The sequence below is a fragment of the Dunckerocampus dactyliophorus genome, chromosome 9, assembly GCF_027744805.1.
Source record: "Dunckerocampus dactyliophorus isolate RoL2022-P2 chromosome 9, RoL_Ddac_1.1, whole genome shotgun sequence".
Lineage (NCBI taxonomy): Eukaryota > Metazoa > Chordata > Actinopteri > Syngnathiformes > Syngnathidae > Dunckerocampus > Dunckerocampus dactyliophorus.
The window spans coordinates 5645001-5661705 of NC_072827.1; the positions used below are offsets into that span (position 1 = coordinate 5645001).

The following is a 16705-nucleotide window of genomic DNA, read 5'->3' on the forward strand; positions in this document are numbered from 1 at the left end:
GGAAAAAACAGCTGTAATTTTACGCAAATAAAGTCAATATATTAAGTAGTGCTGTTCATTGATTCAAAGTAGTGCTGTTCATTGATTGTTTAATCAGATTAATCATGGCTTTCAAATGAATTAATCATGATTAATCAACATTTGAAATGGTGTCCTAAATCTGCCAATTTTGACTGCATTTTGGTGAAAGAAAAATAAATGGATTATATATAGGCATGTATTAACCGCTCCAAATGAATTTCAATCAAGCAAAAAGATACCACACGTCTTAAAATATCTATTTAGCTAACACTGGTGTATAACGTCTTGGCATACAGTATATGAAAGTGGCAAAGTTGCTGGTGCCCATACATGAGCGTGTTTGTGGAAGGCTTCAACTCTTCAAGCCTTGCACACAAAAGGCTGAAACATGCACCCCCTGCGGTGACACCTGGGCTATTGTTGCACTGACACATATACCAAAATTTGTATAATAGGTCCCCTTTAAGTTAGTGATCATTTGATTAAAAATCTTTTGAGTATGACATGTATGCTAACATGTCTTCCAAGCTTTTTTTTTTTTTTTATTAACGAGGCTTGCATTTTAAGGCCTTGGGTCGGTTGTTCAAAACTCGGTTGTTTTATCACCTGTTAACCCCTAACCACCGGTTAAATTCTTAACCCGCCGTTAGCTAACCGTCCGTTAACATATGTGTTGTTCAAAAACATGGTTAGTGAGGTTGTTGGTTAACGGCACCGTCAAAGTTAACCGTGTGGTTGACGTCACTGGTCAGCGCCACTATATCCCACAATTCTTCATTTTGTTGACTTCCGGTTTAGTGAAAAAATTGATAGCAAAACGGTTTAACAAATTAAAAAAATAAATGAAACAAAACTATTTTAGTTAAATATATCATGAATTAAAGTAAGCAATATTTAACATATTTCCCAGCTTTACGGCAAAATGAACCTCGAGCCTTACGCCGGATCCCGGAACTACTTAACCAGCCTTCAAAGTAAGAGACCAGACGCGCTTCATATAAAAATGTTGAAATTGTATTCCGCAACAAACGACGCTAAACGTTTTACAAATTAAAACAAGCGCGCATTTTATGAACAACACAAATAAAAATGTTGCTGGTGGAAAAACATTTTGCTCAGCGCAGGCTGTTATAGTTTGGAAAAACACAGGAAGTCGGCTTGCCTTCAAAGTAAGAGTCTTGGGCTTCAAACTGATATCGGTGCCAAGATACGTTTCATAGTTATTCATGTAGACCACGTACAACATCAGAAAAGCTATACTTGCCATTCCTCTGGAAAGCTTTAAAAATAACCAAACTATCGCCTCAAATTGCAGGTTCATAAAAATACAACTTTGTGGCACCGATTTCGTACGCGCCAGTTAATGTATGAGTTGGTTTTCGGCAAAAATTTTCACTAAAATGTTGCCTCGGTTTTTGTATGTTTTGATTGTCAAATTTGTGTTAACCTTTTCTTGGTTTTTTTTTAGATGCACCAGTTTTCCCATGATTTGGTTTGTGTCGAAGATTTTCATTAAAATGTTGCCTCGGTTTTTTCATGTGCCGGTCTTTGGCAAACTTTTGCTGAAATTATCTTTGGTTTTCATACATCCCGGTTTCATATCTTTCCTTTTTCCTAGAAAATGTTCACTAAAGTTTTGCCTACACCGCAGTTTTCGTCTAAATTTGGTCTTTTTCGTACATCCCGTTTTTTTGTATGATTTGGTTTATGTTTTTCTAAAATCGTTCTTGCTTTCCATACGCTCCAGTTTTTGTATGATTTTGACTTCAGTTCGTTTTTTGTTGAAAATGTGCGCAAACATTTTGTCTTGGTTTTTGTAGAGAATGTTCGTAAAAAATTTTGCCTCTGTTTTCTGACACTGCAGTTTTTATATAACGGGAAAAAAAATTCAAATTTTGCCTTCATTTTTGTATGTTTTGGTTTTTGTAGAAAACTTTCAAGTTTTTGTACACCCCAGTTTAAGAATGATTTGGTTTTCATCTAAATTTTAACCCCATTTTCATATTCTGTTGTTGTTGAAAAGTTTTGCAAACATTTTGTCTCGGTTGTCATATGATTCGTTTTACTGTCAACATTTTGTATGTTTTGGTTAAGTTTTTCCCAAAATGTTTCTCTGCTTTTGGATGCCCCACTTTTTCAATGATTTGTTTTGGTTTTCACCATAGTTTTTGCCTCGGTTTTTGTACACCCCGGTTATAGAATGATTTGGTTTTCATCTAAATTATTAGTAAGAATTTTGCCTCAGTTTTTGTACACGCCAAACTTTGTATGGTTTGGTTTTTGTTGACAATTTTTGCAAATATCTTGTCTTGGTTTTTGTATGAACCTTGCGTGCAAAATAAGCCGCCATGGGGCCAAAAATCTATATAATATCAATATCAATATATAGAATATCAATCTAGAGTCCTACGAAGAACACACAACCTCATCAAGGACAGCACACATCCACAACACTCATTATTCACACTCCTACCGTCAGGCAGACGCTACAGGAGTTTGAAGTCCAGGACCACAAGGCTGGCAAACAGCTTTTACCCACAGGCCATCAGGCTTCTCAACGAAGCACTCGCACACGCCGCACGCAACACACGCACACACTCATAGCACTTTATTTATTTATTTGTATTATTTATTTGTATTAATGTCTCTTCTGTTGTTGTTGCTTAATTTATTGGTATTTATGTTTATGTGTTTATGTTTCTTATGTTCTTATTCTTTCATTTGTTTTCTTTCTTTTCTTGGGAGAATGAACAGAATAAGATTTTCATTGCATAGTATAACTGCTGTTGTACTATGCACATGACAATAAAACTCTCTTGAATCTTGAATCTTGAAAAAAAGTTGCAATTTGATGGGGAAGGTGAGCCACACTATTGAGTTCCAAGCTAAAGGTTAAGTTGCCATTCATGGTGTGCTTGGTGGAGCTGGGTGGACTTTGGCCGCCGTCTCCCTTGGTGTTGAGTTGTGCTGACTGGGCGGGATTGAAATGGAGACAAACTGGTTTCACCGCTCGACTGTCGGACTTGTCGCCCGAGCAGGTTCCACTTTTCTAAGATACCAGCCGCAAAAAAAGCACATGCTGACACTTAGAGGTCATCACCTAAGCCGGGAGCAGTTTGCTGCGGAAGAATCAAGCGGCTTTGGGATGAACTAGAACAGACAACACACGCAAATCTTGTTGGACATTTTACGCCAGAAATGACATACGTGCCCACAAATTTGCAGTATGAATCCATAAAAATGCAAGAGGTGATGTGTTATATTTTAAAATGCCACATCTAGTCAATAAACTGATATTTGCAACATAAATGGCACATTTGACCACACGTGTGTAATATGTATTTCAGAAAAACAGTTATTTTGTCACACAACTGATATTTTTTTGCGCCAAATAGCATATTTGGCCACAAACTTTGCAATATTTGTCCATAAAAATGCAATAGTCAATAACAAAATGTTACAGTTTCTTACTAAACTATTTGTTTAGGGTTAGAGTTAGGGTTAGGTGGTAGATTGGGTTCGGTTTGTCTTATGTTTTGTCACTGAGCTGGTATTTTTTGCACCGTAAATGACATATTTGGCCACAGACTTGCAATATTTGTCCACAAAAATGCCATAGTTGACAATAACAAATGATATTGTGGAACAAAATGATATATTTGTGAAAGAATGTAGTAGTTTGTCCATGAATGTACTAGATTTTGCCAATAAAATCCCAAATTTGGTCTCTAAAAGTTTCAATTGGGACGTGAAAAATTGCATGTTTTGCCACAAAAGTGCAATATGTGTCCATTAAAAATACCAATTGTTAATAAATGTTGTATTTTGTCATAAAAATAATTTCATTTACCAGGGGAAGTGCTACATTTGTCCATTGAAACCCCATATTTGGTGATAAAAATGGGATATATACGATACATTTTGCCAAAGAAAGTGGTAGTTTCCACCTAGAAATGCAATGTTTTGTTAATGAGTGAAAAAGCGGCACAGCGAGATGAAGTGTGTCATAAAGTAGCAATCCCATCATGTTTTCACTCTGTTCTCCACCTATGATAACTTTTTCACAACCATTTTTTTTTAATTAAAACTTTATGGTTATTATGTTACGACTTTTAAATAAATATTTTTTTGTATTACAGGTCTATGCAACTAAAATGACTTTCCTCATTTTACAAACTAATTCTGGTAAAATTGACAAATTTTTCTAGAAAAAATACAACCTTTTTTTTCTCTGCATATTTTGATTTTATTCTTGTAAAATGACATCCGTTTTTTGTTCCATTTCTACTGTTTTTCTTAATTTTCCAACTGTTTCAACTTTGCTCTTATAAATTTCCTACTCTCAATTAGGACTTTAATCTCATGGCGTTATCGCTTTGTTGGTAGTTTAGTTTGTTTTTCAATGTTAGATTACAACTTTGCTCTGTTAATAATAATAATAATAATAATAATTTCACTTTATTCTTGTAGAATTACTGCTGAATTATCAATTTTCGTAATATTACGTTATTTTCCCATTTTTACTTTATTCTCTAAATATTGCATTTTCCACAACTTTTTTTTTTTTTTTAAATACAACGGTCTGATTTATTTTTTTATGACTTAAAAAAAATTGTTATTAAAAAAATAGATATATTTCAGGTATATGCAAATAAAGTTACATTATTTTTCCTCTTATTACTCACTTATTAGTATATTTTAGAGAACACAAATCACAAATGGTCCCTGAACCGGTGTAAAATCTGGAATTTTATGCCGATTTTGGCATAAAAATCTGTTTGTCATCAGAAAGGGCCACCTTTGTGAACAAGCAAATTACAACACAACCAATGTTGTAGAAGCGGGAAGGAGCAAGCTATTGTGTCGGCGTGAATAGCGGCAACGAGTTGATTGCCCATACTGTTGTTTACAAAGTGTCGCACAGCACCTGACCTTCACATCGACAACCGCGTAGCAGCGTTTAAAGCGCATGCAGAGCGAGATGAAGCTGCTGGGGGGGGGGGCAGTCTCTGACATGTTGTGCGACTGATGGCTCCAGGCACTTCATGGTTACGGGTGTCAGGGGAATGGGTGTGTAATTGTTGGGGCCGTGTAAGGTGGGTTTCTTGGTGATGAGGATGATGGTGGAACGGTAGGCAGGTAGGAACGGTGGTGTGCGTTTCTTTTTTTGTTTTTGTTTTTTTAAACAAAAACCAAATGAGAAAAATGCAGAAATGAGAAAAATAATTTTTTTGAGGATAAAGTCAAAATATAGGATTCTCATGAGCAAAAAGTCATTTTTACAAGAATAAAATTTGTAACATGAGGAAAAATGTCATTTTCATAGCATATTTCAAGTTGAAATATTAACTCATTCAATACCAAAGACGTTTTTATTTATACATTTTTATAAACCAAAACACCTGATCCCAACAACACGGTGATACATATTTTACGTTTTTTTGCACCAGAGGCCAAAAGCCATAAAAACAGCCACGAGGCGGCAGAAGTGCATTTGTTAAGTGCTCGGCAGGGATCATGTGGACGGAAAAATCACACATGACAGGAAGGAGGAAGTGAGAGAGCGTGGAGGAGTGTGTAGTGCGCAGAATGTTACATTGTAGGGAAATTTGAACGCATGCACACGCGTTCACACACACAGTTTAGTTCCAAATGTGAAAATTGTAAGTAGTTCATGGTGTTATATTTGTAAATCAATTCTTTTGATATAAAACAACCCCTTTTTTGTGTTATGTTGGTATAGTTGTGTAGATATTTGAGCTGTCGCAAAAGCAAAATATTTATCAGTGATGCTTAAATTGTGTATTTTCACAAAAAGCTGTTTTTCTCCCTTTTTTAGTTGGGAACTGATATTTTCCTGAAACTTACCTATGTTGTACTGCTGATTACTAAAGAACGGAAAAAGGTAGAAACTAACTTTCTTTTCCTGATGAAAGACGGGAGTCTAATCTTTCTTTTGGTAGGTTCCATGTTTATATAGCCATACAACACAATATTCTGCATGCCTTGAAAGATCGGTCAAAATGGTCTAAAATCGGCGCCACTGAAGGGGTTGTCTTTTGAAAAATGGCTGGGATTGAATGAGTCAAAGAAAAAAGACGTGAGAAAAGCGGTATTTCGGTAAGAGAGCCAATATCTCAGCATTAAAACTGACCTGTCTGTTTTCCCCCCGTGTGCCACGGCTTTAACTTGTGACAGAGTGCAATACGATGGAAGACGTGAATGTCTCATCAAGCTACGTTGCGTTTCCACTGGTGCCAAATGCACAATCTGGATGGGACCCCCACGTCAATCTTTTCATACTTTTGACACAGCAAATTGCCTGACTTATTAGTCAAAGTGTAGGAATGGTCCCTGCGTGTGTGCGCTCAATAGAGGCATTGATGGACTGTGTGTGTGCGTGTGTGTGTGTGTGTGTGTGTGTGTGTGTGTGTGTGTTGATGGTGAGTGATAGAAAGCGGGTGCTGCCAAGACAAGAAGCCTGTTCAGGTCAAAGATAAGAGGGACGCTCCACAGTCTTTTTGTGTGTCGGCCGCGACACAAAAGCGTGGTTGTGTGGCGTCTTTCTCACCTGACTCTGAACGAGTAAGCTCGCTCTCACATGTGACTCCTTTTTAGTGATGCCACAATCACTGCGAGGTACTAAGATAGTAAGTTAAGTCAAGACAGCACCGAATGTCAGAAGTTGCCTTTAGTGGTGTTTATGATGGAGCTATCATCACAAGACAAGGAGGCCAAGCCAGAGGGAGGGGGCGATGTTTACATCAGGGGTGTCCAAAGTGCAGCTCCCGCAGCCATTTGTGGCCTCGGGTGTTTTTTTTTTTTTTTTTTTTTAATTGGCCCTCGGCACATTCTAATTAATTCTTTTAAAAATAGTAATTTTCCAAGAATAAAAAGTTGTATTAAAACGAGAAAAAGTCCTAATTTTACGAGAAAAATAATGTCATTTTAGTCGCATAAAGTTGAAATATTAATGAAAAAAGACATTTAAAAAAAAATGTCAGAGTATTGTGAGAAACAAACAAAACAGCAAATAAAGCTGGCATTTTTGGAAAATTATGTTGCAAAAAAATCCATAATACTGCAATAAAGACCAAATATTATGGGCATAAAGTCTTAATTACTAGAAGAAAAGTTACTAGAAGTTGAAATAGTTGGAAACATTTTTCAAAAACAGCAGAAATTGGGGGGGGGGGCACTGCTTTACAAGTATAAAGTCAAAACATTGAGAGAGAGAGAGAGAGAGAGAAGTTGTATTCCAATGAGAAAAAAGTCACAATTTGAGAAGAATAAGCTTGTAACATTATGGGGAAAATATTTCCACAGAAGTAAAAATCACGTTAGTACTATAGAGCTGAAATGTTGAGTTGTAATTTTTGGAAAATTAGGTTGGGGAAAAATATTACAGCAAAAAGTTGAAACACGGCAATAAAGTCATAATTTATAAATAAACTTGCCATAGTTGGATTTCTTTTTAAACAGCCGAAAAGGGGAAAAAAACAGCTGTAATTTTACAAGAAAAGAAAAGTCAAAATATTGAGAGGAATAATAGCATCGTAATATTATGAGGAAAATTGTCATTTTAGTCGCATAACGTTTAAATATTAATGAAAATGACTTGTTTTTCTGAAGCCGTAATATTATGAGAAACAAACAAACAACAAATAGACTGTAATTTTTTTTACTTTTTTTTTTTTTTTTAGGTTGCGGGGAAAAGTCATAATATTACGGCAATAAAGACAAAATTTTATGGGAATAAAGACATTATTACAAGAAGAAAAGTTGTTATGGTTGAATACAGCCTGGTAGTTGAAGAAAATACAGATCTTAGCAAATTTTATGTATTCTTGGCCTGGCTGAAGCATTTTGAAGTATAAAAATGGTTAAATGAGCAAAAATACAAATATATGGCATTCGTAGATGTGATACTGTACACTATGTCGTGTAATATCTGTCATTTGTTGTGGCACCTTTTAAGGAGCGAAATCTGGGGGGTGACGTCAGCTAGCTTGCATTGACTGTTTACATAAGTGTTAGCAGCAAAGACTTTTGTTAGCAGTGTGGAGACTGCCAGGGACTGGCCGACAGCAGCTCCTGTGAGAATGTTTACTGCATATGTGTTCTCTGCTTGTTAACAAAGCTATTGAAGAGCATTGTGTGTCTCTCCTTAACCACGAACAGTATTGTACACTGGTCACTAGGTGTCTGTAACGTTACATTGATGAGACAATGGCCACCACAGGAAGCTTATGCATTCAGTTGGAACATATGTCTTATGTCTGATTTAAAGTTACAACTCTATGATTTATGTCTGATTTTCTCTTATGTCTACTATATTGAGTAATAGGCGTGTAACGGTGACTATAGGGGTGTTATGTCATGTCAAGAGCGCTCTAAAGTTAAAGTGCATTTAGAAGGTGGTAAACAGGATTTCTACTGTATGTCTTATGTGTTATTTTCTCTCTAAAATAGCACATTTGTCAATCCACACAGCTATCATGCCATTATAGTTGCACATTACTTACAGACATATAGAGAGAGATCCAAATTATCCAAATGGTGCAGATCCGAATTAGGATTGTTTGTGCCTCGGGGGGAGGTTAGCGCTGAGCTGAGTGTCATTCTTGCACAATGTTATGTTATCAGCTGTGTGTGTGTGTGTGTGTGTGTGTGTGTGTGTGTGTGTGTGCGTGCGTGCGTGTGTGTGCGTGTGCGTGTTGGGTTGTCAAGCAGCTGTCAAGGACACTCAAGTTCTGCTGAATACGCAAGCGGTCACATGACACGCAGCATTTCTTCAAAAGAACTTCAGGGAAGCCAGCATAAGGACAGGTGTGTGTGTGTGTGTGTGTGTGTGTGTGTGTGTGTGCGTGTGCGGGCGGGCGGGCGGGCGGGCGGGCGGGCGTGTGTGTGTGATGACTGTTGTTTTGTGCGCGATTAACTTCTTCTACTCGTAACAAAAGTACATGTTAAGAGAAAATATCAAATAGTCCATCAAAAAGTTGTATTTTAACAAGAAAAAAAGTAACACAATTTTACAATAAGCCCCTAATATTATGAGGAAAAATTAATTTTAGAATTAGAATTGACATATTGAAGAAAATACATTTTTTTAAAAGGCCGCAATACTATGAGAAACAAAACAAAATAAAGCTGTATTTTTTTTTTTATTAGGTTGGGGGAAAATCCGAATATTACAGGAATAAAGTCAAAATATGATGGGAATTAAGTCACAATTATGAGAAGAAAATGTAATTGAAGAAAATTGAAATGGTTGGGGGGAAAAAAGCTGTAATTTTACAAGAACAAAGTCCAAATATTGAGAGAAAAAAATGTCATCATTTTACGAGAATACGCTTATAATATTTTGAGGGAAAATGTAACTTTAGTAGCATAGAGTTGAAATATGAAAGAAAATACACATTTATTTTTAAAAGTGGTAATACTACGAGAAACGACACAAAATAAAGTTTTAATTTTTGGAAAACTAGGTTGGGGAAAAAAAGACAGAATAATACAGGAATAAAGTCCAACTATGGGGGAAATTAAGTCAAAATTATGAGAAGAAAATGTACTTGAAGAAAGTTGAAATAGTTGGGGGGAAAAAATACAGGTGTAATTTTACTAAAATAAAGTCAAAATATTAAGAGAAAAAAGTTTTATTCAAATGAGGAAAAAATGTCACAATTTTACAAGAATAAGTTTATAATATTATGAAGGAAAAGTCGAAATGAGAAAATACCCTTTGTTTTCATTTTTAAAAGTGGGAATACGATGATATGATATGTGAATATGACTGTTACGGGAATAAAGTTATCATGGGGAGAAGAAAGTAGAGATGTACAGTTCGTACACTTCTTATCTTACTCCAAAATACCAAAGTGGCCCAGGTGCATCTTTTCATTTTTCACTGGGAAACGTTTGCCACTTCTCATCCCAATTCATTCAAGTGATGTTCCAAGTGGACTAAAGAGGGGGGGGGAAGAATAATGGCTTGTTTGCCAAAGAACACCTCAGGAGATCCTGCTGACCTTTGTCCTTTCATTTCCTGTGTGAAACACATACTTGCACTTTACGTTGGGCCGCGCACCCTCGCTCCCAGCTGTGTGTGAGCGCATCTGATACACCACACTGCTGACACATGACAACACACTCAACTTCCACAACAGCCTGCCCTCTCTTTGCTGTCCCTCGGATGACTGACAGGCGTCAAAGGAGGCAAGATTGTGCAATGCCTGCTCTTCATTCATCACACACATTGAGCAAGTCCACAGACAGGAACTAGAAGACGTACCGGGAATGATCATGTCCTTTGCGTCTGTCCCGTTAGAAAACTATCCCGTCAGCGGCACAGATGGAAGGAGCGAGTCGGTGGCCAACCTCCAGCCACAGCCGTCCCTCAACTCGCTGCAGTCCAACTCGCCCGGACCCAAGCGCTCCGGAAACACGCTGAGGAAATGGCTGACTAGTCCCGTCCGCCGCCTCAGCCACGGCAGCTCGGTGAAGAAGCTCCCCAACAACAAACACAAGAAGACAGGTGAGCACACCCCACACTCACTATGGTGACATGTATACACATGAAATATGATGTAAAAAGGAACATTAAAAGTGTATAGATGTGAAATGGTGAGGTAAAGAGGTGTATAGTGTTGGTGTTAAATTGGGTTCAAAGCTGTCTAGCTAACAGAAAGCAATATGTCAAGCTAGGAGATATACTTCAGCACACTTAAATATATTGTGCGGCGTACCCCAGGGGTCAATGCTGGGACCAAAACTGTACAACTTTGATATAAATGACATTTGTAAAGCCACAAAAGACCTAACGCTAGTATTATTTGCAGATGATAAGATGTCATTTTAAAAAAAACAGTCACAGATGAAATGAGTACACTAAAAAGAAAGTTTGATGAAAAACAGATTATCCCAGAATCTAAGTAAAAAAGATGATCTATTTGATTTTCAAACACCTAAAAGATGCATAAAGCAAACAGGAATCTGCTACCTAAAAATGTCATCCAATTCTACTTGATGAGAGGAGAACTATGACCCCCAGGGAACAATTCAACCTGAAACATTTATACGCAAGAACAACGCACAGTATTTCAGTATGTGGAGTCATTATGGAGGGATTGAGTGAGGAACTCAAACTGTGCACCAAGATGAGCAATTTCAAGAAACAACACAAGCAGTTGCAAAGTACAAGGAAGAAGAGTCGTGAACGACTGTGTACGACAACCTATGTCTAACCACTACTACACTCACTACTAACTCTTCCTTCCTGCCACTAGTATTAATCTTCATTCTTATGTGAGTACATTGCCAGTACACACCCATGATCCAACTATAGACATGAAATAATGACAGAGAGGTACATTAATAGCGTATAGACGTGAAATAATGACGTAAAGTGGTACATTAATAGCCTATAGACGTGAAATAATGAAGTAAAGAGGTACATTAATAGCCTATAGACATGAAAAATTGTGACATAAAGAGGTACATTAATAGCATATAGACATGAAATAATGACGTAAAGAGGTACATTAATAGCATATAGACGTGAAATAATGACGTAAAGAGGTACATTAATAGCGTATAGACGTGAAATAATGACGTAAAGAGGTACATTAATAGCATATAGACGTGAAATAATGACGTAAAGAGGTACATTAATAGCGTATAGACGTGAAATAATGACGTAAAGAGGTACATTAATAGCGTATAGACATTAAATAATGACGTAAAGAGGTACATTAATAGCGTATAGACGTGAAATAATGACGTAAAGAGGTACATTAATAGCATATAGACGTGAAATAATGACGTAAAGAGGTACATTAATAGCGTATAGACGTGAAATAATGACGTAAAGAGGGACATTAATAGCGTATAGACGTGAAATAATGACGTAAAGAGGTACATTAATAGCATATAGACGTGAAATAATGACGTAAAGAGGTACATTAATAGCGTATAGACGTGAAATAATGACGTAAAGAGGTACATTAATAGCATATAGACGTGAAATAATGACGTAAAGAGGTACATTAATAGCGTATAGACGTGAAATAATGACGTAAAGAGGTACATTAATAGCGTATAGACATTAAATAATGACGTAAAGAGGTACATTAATAGCGTATAGACGTGAAATAATGACGTAAAGAGGTACATTAATAGCATATAGACGTGAAATAATGACGTAAAGAGGTACATTAATAGCGTATAGACGTGAAATAATGACGTAAAGAGGTACATTAATAGCGTATAGACGTGAAATAATGACGTAAAGAGGTACATTAATAGTGTATAGACGTGAAATAATGAAGTAAAGAGGTACATTAATAGCGTATAGACATGAAATAATGACATAAAGAGGTACATTAAAAGCGTATAGACGTGAAATAATGACGTAAAGAGGTACATTAATAGCGTATAGACGTGAAATAATGAAGTAAAGAGGTACATTAATAGCATATAGACGTGAAATAATGACGTAAAGAGGTACATTAATAGCGTATAGACGTGAAATAATGACATAAAGAGGTACATTAATAGCGTATAGACGTGAAATAATGACGTAAAGCGGTACATTAATAGTGTATAGACGTGAAATAATGACGTAAAGAGGTACATTAATAGCGTATAGACGTGAAATAATGACGTAAAGAGGGACATTAATAGCATATAGACGTGAAATAATGACGTAAAGAGGTACATTAATAGCGTATAGACGTGAAATAATGACATAAAGAGGTACATTAATAGCGTATAGATGTGAAATAATGACGTAAAGAGGTACATTAATAGTGTATAGACGTGAAATAATGACGTAAAGAGGTACATTAATAGCGTATAGACGTGAAATAATGACGTAAAGAGGGACATTAATAGCCTATAGACGTGAAATAATGAAGTAAAAAGGTACATTAATAGCCTATAGACATGAAAAATTGTGACATAAAGAGGTACATTAATAGCATATAGACATGAAATAATGACGTAAAGAGGTACATTAATAGCGTATAGACGTGAAATAATGACGTAAAGAGGTACATTAATAGCGTATAGACGTGAAATAATGACGTAAAGAGGTACATTAATAGCATATAGACGTGAAATAATGACGTAAAGAGGTACATTAATAGCGTATAGACGTGAAATAATGACGTAAAGAGGTACATTAATAGCGTATAGACATTAAATAATGACGTAAAGAGGTACATTAATAGCGTATAGACGTGAAATAATGACGTAAAGAGGTACATTAATAGCATATAGACGTGAAATAATGACGTAAAGAGGTACATTAATAGGGTATAGACGTGAAATAATGACGTAAAGAGGTACATTAATAGCGTATAGACGTGAAATAATGACGTAAAGAGGTACATTAATAGTGTATAGACATGAAATAATGAAGTAAAGAGGTACATTAATAGCGTATAGACATGAAATAATGAAGTAAAGAGGTACATTAATAGCGTATAGACGTGAAATAATGACATAAAGAGGTACATTAAAAGCGTATAGACGTGAAATAATGACGTAAAGAGGTACATTAATAGCGTATAGACGTGAAATAATGAAGTAAAGAGGTACATTAATAGCATATAGACGTGAAATAATGACGTAAAGAGGTACATTAATAGCGTATAGACGTGAAATAATGACGTAAAGAGGTACATTAATAGCGTATAGACGTGAAATAATGACATAAAGAGGTACATTAATAGCGTATAGACGTGAAATAATGACGTAAAGCGGTACATTAATAGTGTATGGACGTGAAATAATGACGTAAAGAGGTACATTAATAGCGTATAGACGTGAAATAATGACGTAAAGAGGGACATTAATAGCGTATAGACGTGAAATAATGACGTAAAGAGGTACATTAATAGTGTATAGACGTGAAATAATGACGTAAAGAGGTACATTAATAGCGTATAGACGTGAAATAATGACGTAAAGAGGTACATTAATAGCGTATAGACGTGAAATAATGACGTAAAGAGGTACATTAATAGCGTATAGACATGAAATAATGACGTAAAGAGGTACATTAATAGCGTATAGACATGAAATAATGAAGTAAAGAGGTACATTAATAGTGTATAGACATGAAATAATGAAGTAAAGAGGTACATTAATAGCGTATAGACGTGAAATAATGACATAAAGAGGTACATTAAAAGCGTATAGACGTGAAATAATGACGTAAAGAGGTACATTAATAGCGTATAGACGTGAAATAATGAAGTAAAGAGGTACATTAATAGCATATAGACGTGAAATAATGACGTAAAGAGGTACATTAATAGCGTATAGACGTGAAATAATGACATAAAGAGGTACATTAATAGCGTATAGATGTGAAATAATGACGTAAAGAGGTACATTAATAGTGTATAGACGTGAAATAATGACGTAAAGAGGTACATTAATAGCGTATAGACGTGAAATAATGACGTAAAGAGGTACATTAATAGCGTATAGACGTGAAATAATGACGTAAAGAGGGACATTAATAGCGTATAGACGTGAAATAATGACAAAGAGGTACATTAATAGCGTATAGACGTGAAATAATGACGTAAAGAGGTACATTAATAGCGTATAGACGTGAAATAATGACAAAGAGGTACATTAATAGCGTATAGACGTGAAATAATGACAAAGAGGTACATTAATAGCGTATAGACGTGAAATAATGACGTAAAGAGGTACATTAATAGCGTATAGACGTGAAATAATGACAAAGAGGTACATTAATAGCGTATAGACGTGAAATAATGACGTAAAGAGGTACATTAATAGTGTATAGACGTGAAATAATGACGTAAAGAGGTACATTAATAGCGTATAGACGTGAAATAATGACGTAAAGAGGTACATTAATAGCGTATAGACGTGAAATAATGACGTAAAGAGGTACATTAAGTGTCGTCGATGAACACAGCGTCTCTCAGAGCAGTCAGGAGAGCAAAGTGTTTTTGTCACGTGTCACATGTTGAGTCCATTCAAGTCAGCTGTCTATCATGAAGCATTAGCTGTGCTCCAAGACGATATCGCCACAGCTCAGATGACTCAGGCGCTCATTAGCTTTATTATTTTATTTTTTTCCAAACACAGATGTGTGAACACAATAGCAGGATTGTTACTGGCTGGCTGAGGCGATATAATAGAAATATGCTGGTACTGTATATACCAGGGGTCACCAACGTTTTTCCTTGTGAGAGCTACTGTACTTTTACAAAATGAAAATGGCCAAGAGCTACTCATTTTTGTAACATTTATTTTCAGAGCTTATTTTAAACCCAAACAAAGCCACGTTGGTGACCCCTGGTATATACTGTATGTCTGCTTTTGTTCCTCTGTAAATGCTGACAAGGTTAACTGATTGACAGGTCCAGGGTCGGGACAAGAGGACAGCAGGAAGGGACAAGCCGACCCCAACCTGCAGGATGACATCATTGATGAGGTACCCGATCATGGCTCCTTCTGCTCATTGAAGCATCATGTCACATTCTCCTCTCCTCAGCGCAAGGACGCCAACCTCCTCTCCAAGACGCCGTCTGGCATGCAGAGCGGCGGCGAGGAGGAACAGGACGAGGAGGCCCACACCCCCCTGCCTCCTCCCATGGAGATCATCAAGGACCCCTCGGCTCAGGACGACAAGGTGACCGATAGAGCAGGGGTGTCCAAAGTGCAGCCTGGGGGCCATTTGCTGACCTCAGCTGTTTTTTTATTGGCCTGCGGCACATTCTGAAAATAGAGTTGAACAAAAATGTAAAAATCAGCAATCATTTTGCAAGAATAACGTCAAAATATTGAGGCAAAAAAATATCCCAAAAGAAAGTCATAGTTTTATGAGAATAACATTGGAACATTATGAGGAAAAATAATGGCATTTTAGTTGAAATATGTGTGTTTTTTTAATAAGGCGTTAAAATAAACAAAACAACAAAAAGTTGTCATTTTTGTAAAAGTTGTCATTTTATAAAAAATAAAGTCACAATATAATGAGAATAAAATCACAACTACAAGAACTTTTTTTTTTTTTTAAGGAAAAACAGCTGTAATTTGACAAGAAAAAAGCCAAAGCACAGTCGTCCCTCGTTGATGGAGGTTAATTGCTTCCAGACCTGACAGTGAGAGATGAATTTCCTCGATAGAGGATTTAATGTTCATAGATGGAATATTTTCATAGTTCTCCTCATAAAAACATAAAAACCTGTTTATGGCTTTCTAAATTCTAAATATACTTTTCAACATTATTAGAGCCCTGTAGACATGAAATAGCACCCCAATAGTCACCTTTACACTGCATCCTCTTCTTATCCTCACTCGGGTCGTGGGGGTATGCGGGAGCCTATCCCAGCTGACTTCGGGCGAGAGGCAGGGTACACCCTGGACTGGTTGCCAGCCAATGGCAGGGCACATATAGACAAACAATCATTCACACTCACATTCATACCTATGGACAATTTAGAGTCTCCAATTAACCTAACATGGAATGTTTGCAATGTGGGAGAAAAACCACGCACACACGGGGGAGCATGCAAACGCCACACAGATGGAGATTCGAACGCAGATCTTCCCAGTCTCCTGACTGTGGCCACCGTGCAGCCCCACCTTTACACTCCTTTTACCCAATATCATAGACATAATAAGGCTATATAAG

At 36.5% G+C, this 16705-nt stretch overlaps 1 protein-coding gene across 5 annotated transcripts in view; it reads left to right on the forward strand.

Moving 5' to 3' along the window:
* kalrna (kalirin RhoGEF kinase a) overlaps positions 1-16705 on the forward strand; it is a 196654-nt gene that overhangs the window by 144232 nt on the left and 35717 nt on the right. For all 5 annotated transcript variants that reach the window (XM_054787409.1, XM_054787412.1, XM_054787413.1 and 2 more), the window contains 3 exons: positions 10349-10555; positions 15429-15502; positions 15563-15700. In XM_054787409.1, coding sequence (XP_054643384.1) covers positions 10349-10555; positions 15429-15502; positions 15563-15700 — 419 coding nt within the window. The remainder of the gene's footprint in view (positions 1-10348; positions 10556-15428; positions 15503-15562; positions 15701-16705) is intronic.